The 17012-nt window shown below is 41.8% G+C and overlaps 1 protein-coding gene across 4 annotated transcripts in view; it reads right to left on the reverse strand.

Moving 5' to 3' along the window:
* The window catches only part of DCL3 (dicer-like 3), a 107314-nt gene that overhangs the window by 27421 nt on the left and 62881 nt on the right, over positions 1-17012 (reverse strand). For all 4 annotated transcript variants that reach the window (XR_016079398.1, XM_010263505.3, XM_019198308.2 and 1 more), the window contains one exon: positions 16675-17001. Coding sequence is in view for 3 of the 4 variants with exons in the window: in XM_010263505.3 (XP_010261807.1) it covers positions 16675-17001 (327 nt within the window). In the remaining variant the exon portion in view is untranslated. The remainder of the gene's footprint in view (positions 1-16674; positions 17002-17012) is intronic.

Raw genomic sequence — 17012 nt, forward strand, 5'->3', positions numbered from 1 at the left:
ACAATTTGGAGAACATTCAGCCCTGGTCTCTACTAAGGAAAACAGACATCCAGACAAGAAGCACCTTAAGTCCACTCATTGTGGTGGTGAGAGACATGTAAAAGAAAAGTGTTGGGTCCTGTATCCTCACTTGAAGCCAGCTGCATTGAGAAAGGACAAGAAGCAACAGAAGGGTCATGCGGCAAGTGGGAATCTTGTCACCAGCAACAATGGTGACAACTCACAGAATATACCAACAGTGTCTTCTTCTCCTATGGGGCAGGTTGATGATTCCTCTGGAGCTGGTGCTTTGGGCTTCACTGCTAGTGAGATAGAGGTCCTTAGTCGGGCATTAGCCCGTCTAAGGAATAATTCTTTTGCTTCCACCTCTCTTGCCAGATCAGGTACAGTCTCTGCCTTTAGTGCAACTAGCTCTATTGACTCTACTTCTTGGGTTATTGATTCCGGTGCAACTGACCACATGACACATATGTCCTCCTTATTCTCTTCATATCATTTGTGGTCTGATCAAGATAAGATGAGAGTTGCTGACGGGTCTTTCTCCACCATCTCTGGAAAGGGGGTGGTTGACCTAAGCAAGGACCTCTCTTAAATCAGTTCTACATGTTCCCAGTCTTACCTCAAATCTTTTGTTTGTTTCAAAACTTACCAAAAATTTGAACTATAGTATAACCTTTTTTCCTACTCATTGTGTCTTCTAGGACAGATTGGTGAGGAGAACGATTGGGAGCGGTCATGAGTATGGAGGCCTATACTATTTTGATGCAGACATCGGTTCAGCCTTACAAGCATCTGCTGCTACTAGTCCGGAGAGTGTGGAGTCAATAGCTAGGTTGCATCTGTGGCATGCTAGGCTAAGTCATTTGTCTTTCTCTTCATTAGAAATGTTGTTTCCCGAATTGTTTAAGGGCATTTCAAGTCAAAGTTTAATCTGTGAAGTATGTCAAATGTCAAAACAATGTAGAACTGTTTATCCAATTTCTAGTAATGAAATTTGAGCTCCTTTTGATTTGGTTCATTCTAATGTTTGGGGCCCTTCACCTATTGTTTCCATTGATGGTTTCCGTTACTTTATCAGTTTTATTGACCACTATTCTCGATGCACATGGATCTACCTGTTAAAAGAACGGGATGAAGTACCACGGATAACTATGGCATTTTGCAAGATGATTGAAACACGGTTTGATAAGAAGATTAAGCAATTCCGGTCAGATAATGCTGCTGAATATTTTGAAAAATCCTTGAACTTATTCATGGAAGATGCTGGCATGTTACATCAATCATCCTGTGCTAAAACCCCTCAGCAGAATGGGGTTGTTGAGCGCAAGAATAGACATCTATTGGAGACAGCTCGAGCCTTACTATTCCAGCACAAAGTTCCCAAGCAATACTGGTCTCAAGTTGTACTTACTGCATCATATCTGATAAATCGAATGCCATCTAAGGTGTTGGGTATAAAAACCCCTTTCTCTGTTTTGTGTCCCACTCTTCTAGACTTTCCTCTTCCTCCACGGGTTTTTGGCTGTATATGTTTCATACATGTGAAGGATCCAAAGAAGACCAAGCTGGATCCTAAGGCTACGAAGGGAATATTTTTGGGGTACTCTCCTACACAAAAGGGGTACAAGTGTTATGATCCTGTCTCCAAGAGAAAGTATGTCACCAGAGATGTGGTCTTTTTTGAGTCTCAACCCTATTTTCAGTCTTCTCAGAATCCTCTTCAGGGTGAGACTAGTGGGATGGAAGAGGATTCTCATTCTCCCTCCTTTTTTGTTCCCCTATCTGCCTCGGGCCTTCCATCCTCTTCTTCTACTCCTAGTTGTGGCATCCCGAGTCAACCTAGTGAGGCTCCCACTGTGCCGGTTACCTCTCCTGATGCTGCAGATGCCCCTGAAGGCTCCAGTAGGCAACAGAAAGAGATACTCACATACAACAGAAGGAAAAAGGGCCCTCAACCTCATGATAGCAACCAGTTGGACTCGGATCAATCTGTCTCTGCAATCCAAGGTAATTCCAACTCACATACTTTTGATTTGGATCTTCCTATTGCTCTCCGTAAGCCTATCCGTTCTTGTACCACCCTGCACCCCATTGCTGATTTTGTTTCTTACTCACATTTATCTCCTGCCTATCACTCCTTTGTATCTGCTCTTTCCTCTGTACGTGTTCCTTCTAGGTACTCAGAGGCCGTGTCTGATCCAAGGTGGAAAGAAGCTATGAATGAAGAGATGAAAGCCCTAATGAAAGCAAGAACTTGGGAATTAGTGGATCTGCCAGAGGGGAAGAGCACTGTTGGGTGCAAGTGGGTGTTTATTGTAAAGCACAGGGAGGACGGGTCCATTGAAAGGTACAAGGCCAGACTTGTGGCAAAGGGGTTTACTCAAAAAGAAGGAATTGACTACAAAGAAACCTTTGCCCCAGTAGCAAAGCTCAACACAATTCGGGTTCTATTGTCACTAGCAGCAAATTTTTCATGGGAACTTCATCAGTTGGATGTGAAGAATGCCTTCCTAAATGGTGACCTTCATGAAGAGGTATTTATGGAACCACCACCAGGCTATGACTTTGGTAGAAAGGTGTGTAAACTGAGGAAAGCATTATATGGTCTGAAGCAATCTCCCCGTGCATGGTTTGAGAGGCTTTATGGGGCCATGAAGAAAGTGGGGTACATTCAGAGCGGTGCAGACCATACCTTGTTCATAAGGAGACAGGATAGCAAACTTACGACACTCATTGTTTATGTGGATGATATGGTGATTACCAGGAATGACTTGGAAGAGATAAAAAGACTGAAGAAGTTTTTAGCTTCGGAATTTGAGATCAAAGACTTGGGCCATTTGAGATATTTTCTTGGGATTGAAGTTGCTAGGTCAAGAGAAGGAATCTACATATGTCAGTGGAAGTAAGTTATTGACCTCCTAGAGGAAACATGCATGATAGGGTGTAGGATAGCAGATACTCCAATAGAACAGAATCATGGCCTACAGGAATCAGTAGGGGAGGACTACTGTGATAGAGAGAGATACCAAAAATTGGTAGGGAAGCTGATATACTTGTCTCTCACTCAGCCAGATATTGCTTATGCTATGTAGGTTTCATGCACTCTCCAAAGATCCCTCATATGAAAGCAGTTGAAAGGATTCTCAGGTACTTGAAGACTTGTCCAGGAAAGGGAATTCTATTCAGGAAAAACAATAGAATTGAAATTGAAGCTTATACTGATGCAGATTGGGCTGGTTCTGTTGGAGACAGAAAATCAACTCAGGATATTGTACATTTGTGGGAGGGAACCTGGTCACATGGCGCAGTAAGAAGCAGAATGTAGTTGCTAGATCAAGTGCGGAAACAGAATATCGAGCTATGGCTCACAAGGTAGCTGAACTCCTATGGCTCAGGACTGTTCTTAATGAGCTTGGCATTAAAGCTAAGAGTCCTCTCAGATTGTATTGTGACAACAAGGCTGCCATCAACATTGCAAATAACCCTGTGCAACATGACAGGACAAAACATATTGAGATTGATCGACATTTTGTTAGAGAGAGAATAGTCTCGGGAGAGCTCTGCATTCCTTATACTCCATCTGAAATGCAAATTGCAGATGTATTAACTAAAGGGTTGGCTGTAGCAAAGTTCATGGACCTTCTTGGCAAGCTAAACACGATTGACATCCATGCTTAGCTTGAGGGGGAGTGTTAGGTTGAAGGTTTTCATGTATTGATGGTTCGACTGTGTTAATGGGCCTAAGTTTGTTTAGTGTTTTAAGTTGTTTGGGTGTCCCATCACTAATCAGGGGCATTCCAGTCATTTCCTGTAACATTGTACTGTACTGTAATATAAATAATAGTACTATCGACTGGGTCATTCAGTTCAACATTCTCAGCATCTCTTGGTCTTCTCCTCTCTTCTACTGCTTCGGCTACAGCATTTTAGCTTTCATTGATAAGTAAAGAAGAAATTTTATTTACGAATATCAGAAGCACAAGATACAATAAACACCCCTTGCTTAGCTAGACAATCAGCTAGCCCATTTGCCGATCTCTCCCATTGAATCCCCACTGTCATGTTAGAAGAGAGCCATTTAAATCTTTCACCTCTTCCTGTAGGCCCAAATAACAAAATCCAGAGACCCTAGCCAACTAATAACCAACTTGGAATGCCCCTTAATAAGTAATCTGTCAACATTCAACTCCTTAGTCAATTGTATCCCCAGCAAAACAGTTTGAATCTCAACTCTGATTGAGTCTCCCACACCTAGTGAACCCAAAAACATAGCAACTATGCTGCCTCTCGCGTTTTGGAAAACCCCTCCTACATCTGAAGGCCCTGGGTTCCCCAAACTGCTGCCATCAAAATTGAGTTTAATGAATCCGTCTTCAGGAGGAGCCCATTCTATCAAAGGCTTAACCTTTACCATCGAGCTCCTTGCTATTGCTCCCTAGTTCCTCCACAGATCATCATAGGAAAACAGATAGAAAATATCTAGTGTTTTGGCCCATAGAATGGCCCTGCTAACCATGCAGTCCCAAAGAGCCTCCTCATTCCTTTCCTTGTCATTGAAGATTCTAGCATTAGCCTCCCCATTCCTTTGCATCCTTTTCACCCTCAACTAGTGTCAATTGGGATTTCAAGTTTAAAAGAGGCTTGGGGAACAAGACCCCCCCCCCCTTCAACTAGTGCCATGCATCTTCATTCTTCTTAATATAAAAGATTTAAAAATAAAGAAAAATGAGATCCTCTTTCCTCTTCTTCCTCCTCCTTTATCCTCATCCCCCCCTCTTAAGGAAGTTTACGTGTCCTTGTGTTCGGGAGGCTTATGCCTCTTACATTCTGAACTATGCCTTATGCCTCTAGGTAGTGAAACACCTCGCGTTTTAAAACATTGGCCCACACTTCTTTAGAGGGAAACATCAGAGCAGAGGGATCCTGACACAAAGAGGAAAAGAAGGAAGCACAAGTGAAGAGGCCTTTGGGGTTTGGGGTCCACACCTGATTATCAGAAGAAGAGGGGTCTAGAAAGGAGGACTTTTAGTAAAGAAGCAATCTCATCAAACTCATGGTCCCCCAGGCCTCTTTTGAACTCAAAATCCCAACTGACACCAGTTGAGAATGAAAAGCAAAGCATTGTATAGGTTCATTAATACAGAGAGGGAGTACAAAGTGGGAAGTAGGTCCTTAAGAGTGGAGTTGCCAATCCAAAGATCTTCCTAGAATAAAACCTTTTCACCAGTACATGCATCATACCTTATAAAGCTTAAGAATTGTGGGAGTGTACCATGTATGGCTTTCCAAGGGGAAGCCAAAGTTACCTATTGAGACATATCTGCATCCCAACCACTGCCATCAATTCCATGAATACTCTCAATCACATCAGGCCAAAATCTCTTCCCCTCCACCAGCCATCTCCACAACCACTTACCTAGAAGAGCCAAGTTCTTTTTTCCTAGATTCCCTAGTCCCCCCCCCCCCCCCCCCCGCTCTTTACTTTTGCACACAGAAGATTCCCATATTTAACTAAATAATCTTTCCTACCTTCCGTAGGTTCCCACAAGATGTCCATCATGATTTTTTCTACCTTCAAAATCTTCCTCTATGGCATCCTAAAGGTCGACATGTGGTAGACTGGCATGTTGGCTAAAGTAGACTTAATTACCGAAATTCTTCCCCCTAAGGAAATGTAGTTTCTCTTCCAAACAGCTAACCTCTTAGCACAACTTTCTATAACTGGACTCAAAGACCTGCTTTCCCTTGGGTTGTCTCCTAGAGGCAAACCTAAGTACTTCAAAGGCCAATCTAGAATCGAGCACCCTAGATAATCTGCAATTGTCAACAACTCCTCACTTAAGTAAGTTAATACCAACTACTTCACTCTTCTCAAAATTGATCTTCAAATTGGAAAGGGATTCAAAAAACTTCACAACTACCTTCAAGTTTCTTGTCATTTGGGGATCCCCACTCACAGAAAATGACGGTATCATCAACAAATTGTAGATGAGTCACTACTCACTACTAATCCGATTTTCCTGTCCTCCACCCTTTAAAAATATCCACACTATCAACTCTTGTTAAAAGCCTACTAAACACATCCATTACCAGGGTAAAAAGGAAAGGTGAGAGCGGATCCCTTTGTCTTAAGCCTCTCCTAGCTAGGAAAAAGTCCTTGACCATGCCATTAACCACTATCGAGTACTGGCAAATCTTTAAGCACCCTTCAATCCAACTGCACCATCTCTCCCCAAATCCATAACACCTCAAAGTCTAGAGAAGGAAAGAATGGTCCAAATCCATAACACCCCAAATCTCCTCTTAGGCACCAAGGGCCCTCCTAGAGTCCTCTAATATCAAACAACTCCTTCCATAACTCTTTCCTTTCCCTATAGCTATTCGAACCATAGATATTAGTCAATACCCAAGTGAACCCATCAGACACATTCTTGAATTTCACTGAAATAGAGAGGCAACCTATTAATTCCTCCACTGAATCCACCACCTAATTTCTTCACATAGTGACAATTCCCCTTGATGCTCCCCATGAAGATGTTACAGACCAACTAATGCCTCTAGATCTCCACGCACTTCTCACCCATCTGCTATACAACTTTGTAAGCATGGTTTCCGATAGACACACTATGTCTGGATTTTCTCTTCTTAACAGAGCCTTGATAACCCTCCTCTTCCTACTAGGGCACCCACAACCAAAACCACCCCCTATTTAGACCCCTTCCTCCTTTCCCTCCTTCCGCTAAATTCTAGGTCACCCTCCACATCCTATTTCAATCGTTCCCCTTCTGATTTATTTTTGTTCCTTGACTAAATATACCCTTTGCCTTCCTTGAATAGACCTTAGCGCCCTCCGCCACTTTTATAATCAACCCCAGCTTCCCAGCCACTTTGCCCACTTCTTTTTTAGTAGAAGTTCCAGTCCCAGGTTCTATAGATCCTTCCTTCAGCTTAAACTCCTCTAGATATTCATAAATCAGTTCCCATATCCTTTCCCCTCGTTCCCTCTCCTCCAATTCCTCTCTTACCTCCCCTACCCATCCTGGTTCCAACCTCTCCCTTTCAGATGTAGGTGCAGGCACTGGTTGGGTATTTGTCACAGACACAGAAGAGTCATTAGTAACCAAAACCTGAATGGCACACATATATAAGGAAAAGGACTAAGTCTGACAGTCGGAATTTGGATTGGAAACTAAATCTAAGGCCCCAGTTCCCACAAGAGCTATGCTGGGCAAAACTTGTTGGGAGGCACAGACAGTTTCTGTTGGTATATCCATGTTTTGGATCATAGGAGAGTGTGATTGCCTCACCTCTAGGATCAGTTTAAGACCCTTGGAGTGAGGAGCTTGGGCTCTAACTTCTACACTATCTTCTTCCCTATCCATCCCTAGTTCAATTTGTAGGTCCAGATCCAACAACCCAACCTATAAGCCTTCTTTATATTGATGTACCTCTTCCATCATAGTCACCCAATCAAACTAATCATCAGCTTCTAGTCCTCCCACAAAATTCCGAAATTTCTATAATAATTCCAGTATCCCACCAGTTGTTGTCTGGTTGATTAAAGGGTTGAAATTGAGACCTAAAAGGCCAGTGATGAGGCTGAGATTGATTTTCAGAACTGGTTTGCTATACAATTTTTTTTTTGGCTGCTTTGAAAGTTGTAGCTCTTTGGGTTGTACCAGCAGGTGAATTAAGTTGCTTAGCTGTGCAAGTAATTCCTCCTTTAATTCTTGCTCATATCGTGTCAGCTCTTGCCTATGTTTCTCCTCTTGGTGCTGCAGTAACTCTTTAACAGATTTAAAAGTGATCTCATTGGTTTCCTCACTGGAAGGAGAATTAGAGGCCCTTTTAGAAGGCATCGTGACTCGGATACCAACTAATGCAGCTACCAAGATGTAGCTACTGTTAATGTGTAACAACAGGGTTGATGAGTAGGTCTGCAGTCTGCTGTACAGCCCACCAAGCAGTCCCTGAACTACTTGTTTAGGGAAGAAGGGGCTGAGTTCAAGCAGTATCAAAACCATTAGGGCTAGGATACTAGGTTTTTGTACAAGAACACAAAGAAGAGAAGATCAGGAAAACAACTAAATTGTCTTTATGTCTTCCACAAAAGCTGCCTTACAAGTACTTCTAGCTATTTTTAAATAGACCTTACCACACTTAGACTTGGAAAACAATTAGGAAACCAATAAGAAGAATCCAGACTGACAAAATGATTCTTACAATAAGGATCCTAAGTTGAAAAAATAACTCTTATAATAAGTATCCTAAATTGGCACCAAAAAGGCCTGTTCAAAAATAACACCAAAGATAACGTGGAGCCAACTTGGTTGAGCTAACACTAACAGGAATGCCTTAGGGATGGTTTTGCCCCCTTTGAGAATACACCTTAACCACCTTGGGGTGGTCCCATTGTTTAAAGAATTGACTTGTGGCTCACTTAGGGTCTGGAGGTTGGATGGGCTGCAATTGATTAATTTGGGGCAGCACAGGTTAATGATCTGCATCACTAAAGGAGCAGATTTTCCACTTACTTTGGTTGCCTATTGTTCATCCATGATCTTGGTCCTAATTGGGTGAAGTTGATCCAAAAGCTCTTCAATATGTTTCTCTTCTACCTAAAAGGGGTATAGCCATATAGGTGTTTTAGGGGGAGATCTCTAGTGAAAAGAGTAGTCATTTTGTTTTCTAGTCCTGGCCACTGATTCTTCTCCTTCATCTTCTACACTTATACTTCTCAATTTGTTGATATGCCAAAATTACAGGTGAGCTCTAGAGGAAAGACAGTGACTCTAGAGACTGATTAACTACCTTAGTCTAAAGCCCTTGGTTTGGGAAACTAGCTTTCCCGTGTTGATTTTCTTCATTTATTTGTGATCCTTCTCATATCACTATTGCAAATCTTCACTCACCTATTGCTGTCCATAAAGGGAAAAGGCAATGTATCAACTCCTTTTCTTCTATTTGTATTGCTTATCCAATTTCAATTTATAACTTTCTCTGTCTATTCCTTCTACAGTTGTAGAGGCCATGCACGTCCCTCAGTAGGAGGTTATGGCCTAGGAGATGGATGTCCTCATTAAGAAATAGACATGGGAGTTGACTGAGCTTCCAAAAGGCAAGGTCCCAGTTGGTTGTCAATGGGTATTGTAGAGAACATTGATGTGGGCCCCACAGCTGTGGTCCCACTCTGTCTGTAGGGTAGAATGTATTTAGTCACAGCTGTGGTTATTTTGCTATTCTGTTATTTCTAGTTTCAGTTTTATATTGTTTGTTATTTGTTAGCAGTTATGATGTAAACACCAAGGGCAGATATGTCCTTTCATGTAACTAGCATAACCTATATAATATTAACTTAAAGTGGCGGCGGCAGAATATTGACATTCTGTTCTTCTCTTCAAAATCTGTGTTCTACTGCTCTTTCACCACTCTTTCTTCTACTTCTTCACTTTCTCTTCTCATCGAACCTGAAATCTCTTAGTGGTCAAGACTGAATAGCAGTCTTGAAAACCTACATGGTATCAGAGCCAGGTCAGGGTTTTTCATGTGAGTCTAATACCAGCCGACCACATGAGAATTCCCTAGGACTGAAAGCTAAAAAGGAGGAATTCGCAGACTGATTCTTGGAGATCGCCAGAGGTGCTAGCAGCTGTAGGAAACTTGCTAGGGTTGCAGAGTGTTGGTGGTCAGGAAGGATCAGAGAAGACTAGGGTTCAGGTAACCCTAGAAGGCAGTGAACTAATTTTTCCTTGAAAGTTGTTTACTTTTTAAGAGAAGTTCTATCAGAGAAGATAGGTTGGACCTATCTAGAGGGGAAGGCCGAACCATTCTAGTTCTTTCTCTCTTCGATTCACTAGGGTTTTACAGCAAACCCTGGCCGAACTGTGTTTCTCTCTACTCTAGGGTTTGAAAGTGATCTGCGGCAAGCCCTAGTGTTTGACTGAACCCTGTGATCTACCTAGAGCTACTCTTAAGTTTATTGGTAGGTCCGATCAAATTCTAGGGTTTCTTATTAACCCTACTGCAAGCTCATCTATATAGTTTGGACTGTGCGACTGAATTGCTTCCTTTCAGGACTGATTAAAACCCTAACTTTCCCTAGCATATCGGTTTTTTTTAAAGCTGTTCTCAGAGTTCTAAGGGAGTTAGAGATCTACAGACAGCTACTGCTGTGTTGGCTAGTTGGTTTCAGATCAGAATTATTTCGGTTTTGTGCACATACACTGAGAATACAGATCAGGCCTATACTGTTTTGATTGTGATTGGTGATTCAAGTGCTATTTTGAGACTTGACAGAAATGGAGTCTAAAATTCAGGCAGAAGGCAGTCTTGGGAACATTAGTTATGGTGGTATTTCTGAGATGGGTGGTCAGATTACGACCGTAAAGTTTGATAGATCAAACTATTTGGAATGGGCCCAATCAGCCATGATGGCTATTGGTGGAAGAGGTAAATTAGGGTACCTCCTGGGAGATATGAAAGAACCTTCCAAGGGAGACCCAACATATACCAAGTGGATGCAAGAAAACTACTTGGTTATGACATGGCTGTGTAATTCTATGCAGCCTTATATTAGCCGGAATTATTTATGGGCAAAGACAGCTAAGGAGATATGGGATGTTATGAAAGAAACTTACTCCCAACCCCTTAATGTTGCCAGAGCATATGAATTGAAATGTGAAGTGAACACCCTTAAACAAGGAGAGAAACCGGTGTCGGTCTACTTCTCTACCTTCAAGTCCCTGTGGCACGAGATTGATCACTTAGAGACTCTTGAGTGGGAGAGTCCCAAAGATGCTCAGACCCATAGAAAGCACATCGAGACAAATAGTGTTTGAGTTCCTTGCGGGACTGAACTCAGAATATGATATTGTGAGGCAGCAGATTTTGACTAGAGACAGTGTGACTCTCTCTCAGGCTTACTCATTTGTACACAGTGAAGAGACCAGAAGGAAGGTTATGATGCAACCCACATCAGCCTTTGTAGCGGCTACACCAAAATCAGGGGGTGATTCAGAGAAGGACAGGAGGAAGGAAGACAAGAAGGATGTAGTATGTGAACATTGTAAGAAACCCAAACATACAAAAGAGACATGTTGGAAACTGCATCCCCACTTGGTTCCTGTGAAGTTAAGAAACAAGAAGGGCACTGCTCATGTAGCCATGAACACTAATTCAGCATCCTCATCTGGCACAAAAGGAACATCTTTGGAGACCTTAACTGCAGTTCGGGCTGCCCTAATACAGCTAGGAAAGGAGGTTGGAAATTCAGCTCAGCCACCACAGCCTCCATCAGCCCCTGTCACATCTGCCTTCGCCCATTCAGGTACTCGAGCTTCAGCCAATCATTCCTCAACTCCAAGTACTACTGAACCTTGTTGGGTAATAGACTCAGGTGCATCTGATCACATGACTAGCTTGCCTTCATTGTTTACTACTTACCATTTGTCTTCTGGTAGGGATAAGGTATCTATTGCTGACGGCTCCCTAGTTCCTATTTCTGGGAAGGGTGACATCAAGCTTTCCGATACTATCTCCCTATCATCTGTTTTGCATGTTCCTAAGCTTGATACTAACCTTCTTTCAGTCAGTCGTATTACCAAGCATATGAACTGCTTAGTAACCTTCTTCCCTGACCGATGTGTTTTTCAAGACTTGGAGACGCAGAAGGTGATTGGGACTGGCCGTGAGACGAATGGGATCTATCTGCTCAGGGAGCGGTTCCGTTAGGGAGAGTCGGTAGAGAAGTTGTCTTTTGTTTCTCAGAGTGTGAGTCCGGTTATGCTTTGGCATAACCGATTAGGTCATTTGTTTTTCGATCTTTACAGAGTCGGTTTCCTACTTTATTTGAGTCTATTGAGTTGTCTCAGCTACAGGGTGAAAGTTGTGAGTTTGCTAAGCATTGTAGAAAGCCTTATTTATTGAGTAATAAAAGGAGTGATAATTCTTTTGATAGTGTGCATACTGACGTTTGGGGGCCTTATCATATCCCTTCCATGGGTGGGTACAGATACTTTTTGTTATTTGTTGATGACCATACCCGTTTTTCATGGGTTTATCTCATGCGTTCACGAGATGAGGTACCTTCCTTGACCCAAAATTTTCACCAAATGATCCTAACCCAGTTTGATGCCAAGATCAAAGTTCTCAAATCTGATAACGCAAAGGAATACTTTGCTAAATCATTGACATCTTATCTTCTTCATCATGGGGTTATCCACCAGAGCTCTTGCCCTCATACACCTCAGCAGAATGGAGTTGCCGAGAGGAAGAATAGGCACATTTTGGAAGTGGCTAGAAGCCTCATGTTTACTTCCAATGTCCCTATTCGCTTTTGGGGGGATGCTATCCTCACGGCAGTATACCTTATTAATCGGGTCCCTTCCAGGGTCCTTGATATGCGATCTCCTTTTTCGCTTCTACACCCACGTGAGGACTTGTTTTCTATTCCCCTTAAGACATTCGGTTGCACTTGCTTTGTTCAGCTTCTCGGACCCCATCCCTCCAAGTTCGAACCCAAAGCCTCCAAATGCATCTTCCTTGGTTATGCACAAACTCAAAAGGGTTATTGTTGTTATGATCCTGTCTCCGGGAGGAAGTTTGTCTCCATGGATGTCACTTTCTTTGAGGGGACACCCTATTATCCTCGAGTTGCCCCTCAGGGGGAGAGTAGTGAGAGTGGGGGTTTGAGTTCTTGTCTTCAGGGGGAGACCAGTGAGAGTGGGGCAGTTCCTTTACCTATTCCATTGGGTGATGAGAGCTGCAATGGTGAGGGTGGTCAGAGGGATCAAGAGTTGAGGGAAAGCTGCATTGGTGAGGGTGGTCAGAGGGATCAGGAGTTGAGGGTTTATCACAGGCGGTGCAAGCAGGTTGATCCTGATCATCAGCAGTCCAGACCAGCTCCAATCTCATATGCAGCTCCAGGTCCAGATACTTCAGTCCCAAAGCCCACAGAGACTTCCCCTACAGATTATTTTGACCTTCCAATTGCAGTCCGTAAAGGGAAACGATATTGTACCACATCCACAGCCCACTGTATCTCCCATTTTTTATCCAATGATCGCCTATCTCCTACCTACAGGTCCTACCTTAGCTCCATTTCCAATGTCCCTATTCCAAGAACAGTGCAAGAAGCCCTATCCGTCCCTGAATGGAAAGATGCAATGCAAGTTGAGATCGATGCCCTGTTGAAAAACAACACCTGGGAGGTAGTTGATTTGCCAAAAGGAAAGAAACCAGTTGGATGCAAATGGGTATTTACGGTGAAGCATAATGCAGATGGATCTATTGAGAGGTATAAAGCTCGGTTAGTTGCAAGAGGGTTTACACAGACTTATGGCATAGATTACTTGGAGACATTTGCACCGGTAGCCAAGATGACTACTATTCGAGTTCTATTGTCCCTTGCAGCAAGTCACACTTGGCCTTTATACCAAATGGACGTGAAAAATGCATTTCTGAATGGAGATCTGCAGGAAGAAGTTTACATGCGTTTACCTCCTGGATTCTATGATGCAGAAATAGGTAAGAAGGTCTGCCGGCTCAACAAGGCTTTGTATGGTTTGAAACAGTCACCTAGGGCTTGGTTCGATAGATTCAGACTAGCACTTGTGAAGTTTGGATATGTACAGGCCCAGTCAGATCATACCCTATTCATCAAGAGGGTGGAGTCCTCTTTGACACTACTGGCCGTATATGTTGATGATATTGTGGTCACAGGGAATGATAGCCATGAGATTGAGTCTCTTAAACAGCTTCTTCACCAAGAATTTGAGGTGAAGGACCTTGGTGTACTCCGGTATTTTTTGGGTATTGAGGTTGCTAGATCCAAACAAGGGATCTTTATATCTCAGAAGAAATATGTCCTAGACCTGTTGGCAGAAACTGGAAAGTTAGGTGTCAAGCCTGCAGATACACCAACTGAACAGAATCACAAGATTAGTGCCGAGAGTGGGGAGCTTCTTGAAGACAAAGTTATGTTCCAGCAACTGGTAGGAAAGCTCCTATATCTCTGCCTCACTCGGCCAGATATTACTTATGCTGTTAGTGTTGTTAGCCAGTACATGCATTCTCCTAGAACCACACATCTTCTTGCGGTAGAAAAAATCTTAGCCTACTTGAAGAGATGCCCAGGTAAGGGTATACTTTTCAAGAACAACAATCACATGAAGGTAGAGGTCTATACTGATGCAGATTGGGTTGGGAGTGTTGATGACAGAAGGTCTACCTCAGGATATTGTGCCCTTGTGGGAGGAAACCTTGTCTCCTGGAGAAGTAAGAAACAAAGTGTTGTCTCCTGATCAAGTGCTGAAATAGAATACAGGTCCATGGCCAATGGAGTGGCTGAAATCCTATGGCTAAGATCTCTACTTGAGGAATTGGGTATTGAATATGAGAAGCCCCTGATGTACTGTGATAATCAAGCCGCCATTAATATAGCACATAATCCAGTACAACATGACAGAACCAAACACATTGAAGTTGACCGCCATTTTGTGTGAGAGAGGGTCTCATCTCAAGAAGTATGCCTCCCTTACATCACATCCAGTATGCAACTAGCAGACATCCTCACTAAAGCCGTATCAAGAAAGAAGCTAGAGGCGGATCTATCCAAGTTGGGAATGATGAACATATACTCCCAACTTGAGGGGGAGTGTAGAGAACATTGATGTGGGCCCCACAGCTATGGTCCCACTCTGTCCGTAGGGTAGAATGTATTTAGTCACAGCTGTGGTTATTTTGCTATTCTGTTATTTCTAGTTTTAGTTTTATATTGTTTGTTATTTGTTAGCAGTTATGATGTAAACACCAAGGGCAGATATGTCCTTTCATGTAACTAGCATAACCTATATATATTAACTTAAAGTGGCGGCGGCAGAATATTGACATTTTGTTCTTCTCCTCAAAATCTGTGTTCTACTGCTCTTTCACCACTCTTTCTTCTACTTCTTCTTCACTTTCTCTTCTCATCGAACCTGAAATCTCTTAGTGGTCAAGACTGAATAGCAGTCTTGAAAACCTACAGGTATATACCGTGAAATATAAGGCTGACGGACCAATTGAAGGATATAAGGTTTTGCTTGTTGTAAAAGGCTAAACTGATACTTATTTATAAAAAAAAAGGCTATACTAATACTTATGGCATCGACTATTAGGGATATTTTGTGTTGATAGCCAAAATGAATTATACTGGGGTTATTCTCTCTCTCGCAGTGTACTTCTCATAGATATTTCATGAGATGCACATTAGAAAAGCTATTCTCAATGATGATTTGCAAGAGGAAGTGTATATAGAACTGCCATTCAGAGTCTGCTTCCTTAATAACCAAGGGAAGGTAATATAAGCTTTAGAAGTTGATATATGATCTCAAGAAATCACCATGGGCCTAGTTTGACAGGTTCAAGGAAGTGGTTCAAAAGATTGGATTTACACGGTTTGGTCATACTCTCTTAATTAAGGGAGTTGAAAATTTGGTGACCATGTTGATTGTCTATGTATATGATATCATAGTCACTGGTGATAATCCATCTAAGATTGAGAAGCTCAAGACCTTTTACACATCGGAATTTGAATTAATGATCTTGGACATTCTATGTACTTTCTTGGCATTGAGATAACTAGATCAAAGAAAGGAATTTTCATTTATCAAAGGAAACATGTTTTTGATCTTTTCAAGGAGACATGAAAGCTATGTTTTAGTCATTTGGTTTATTTCACATTATTGTAATTTAAAAGGTTATGTGTGTAAGTAAAACAGTTACTATTTACTTCCTTTTTGTTCTCTGCCGTTCTTCTTCCCCTTTCTACTCGCAGATTATTACTATTTATTAAGTTTTATTCCGTAAAACTACATGTATAAACAAGAACCATCTTGGAACAGCAGTCCTCCAACATAATGTATTCTTTGCCATCTTAACCTGGTCAAGCTATCTAATACGGAGCTAACCAATCTTAGAATCTAACTAGACAATCTATTATTCATCTTAGACAACAAAGCAATGGATTCACCAATGTGACTATTAAAATACCAAGTCATTTAGAAGATTTAAAGTTTTAAACATCCATTATATAAGAATCTAAAAATCTCCTTCAACCTTTACTTTCTCAAATCCTATAGAGAAGTATAATATATTTCAAAGGTTTCAAGAATGAGAAGTTCATTTACACTGTTACGCTGGGTTTGGTTTGAAAGGAAAGGCAGGGAAACCTATACACGTTTGTATAGGTTCCCCTACCATTTCTTTCAAACCAAAGACAGCCTTAATAAAAGCTATCCTTTTCTCAAAAGAAAAAAAAGAAAGTGCATTTACATTTAATGTGTGTGTATACATCAAGAAATTATATTCCTTTTAAATATTCACTCGTAGGGCTTGAGAAAATCTAGATATTGTCACCAGACTTTTTTTTCTATAATTTGACCTAGATCATATTATCTTTACATTCTTCTCACAGATGCGATCTTGTGTTTTCGACATTTTTGCCAAGAATCTGACAGTAGACCAAGCATTCTGTCTACTAACTATCTGGGGTCCAATTGAAGATTACTGAAAATTAAGTAAAATCCAAATTCTTGGAAAAAAGTTATCTATACATTCTTCATCGTTTTAGCTGTTAACTGGTTCAAGAGTAACAACAAAACGTGGACACTGGTTCATGAATTAACACATACAAACCTTTAGCTCCTTCAACAAGTAGGAAGCTGCTTGTCCTTTGGCTGCTTTCTTGCTCCTTTCACACCCCTCTCCTATCAATAGGATATCCTCCATCTGCAGCCAAAGCTCAGCATGCACCAGTTCTCCTTTGTTAGTACACTTCTCTTTTATGAAATAGCCAAGGGAGTCACATGTCTCATTCAGTTCTCTCAAGGGTGGCAACTCAAGTCTGTCAGGAGTTATGATAGGAGAAAGTAAGGGTTTAAATATTCTCCATACTTCATCAGTGTTAAGCTTAGTGTCCATAAGAATTGCCCCTGCAATACTCTCAACCAAGTCTCCAAGAACCTGTGGCAAAT

The sequence above is a fragment of the Nelumbo nucifera genome, chromosome 8, assembly GCF_055504915.1.
Source record: "Nelumbo nucifera cultivar China Antique chromosome 8, China Antique-T2T, whole genome shotgun sequence".
Lineage (NCBI taxonomy): Eukaryota > Viridiplantae > Streptophyta > Magnoliopsida > Proteales > Nelumbonaceae > Nelumbo > Nelumbo nucifera.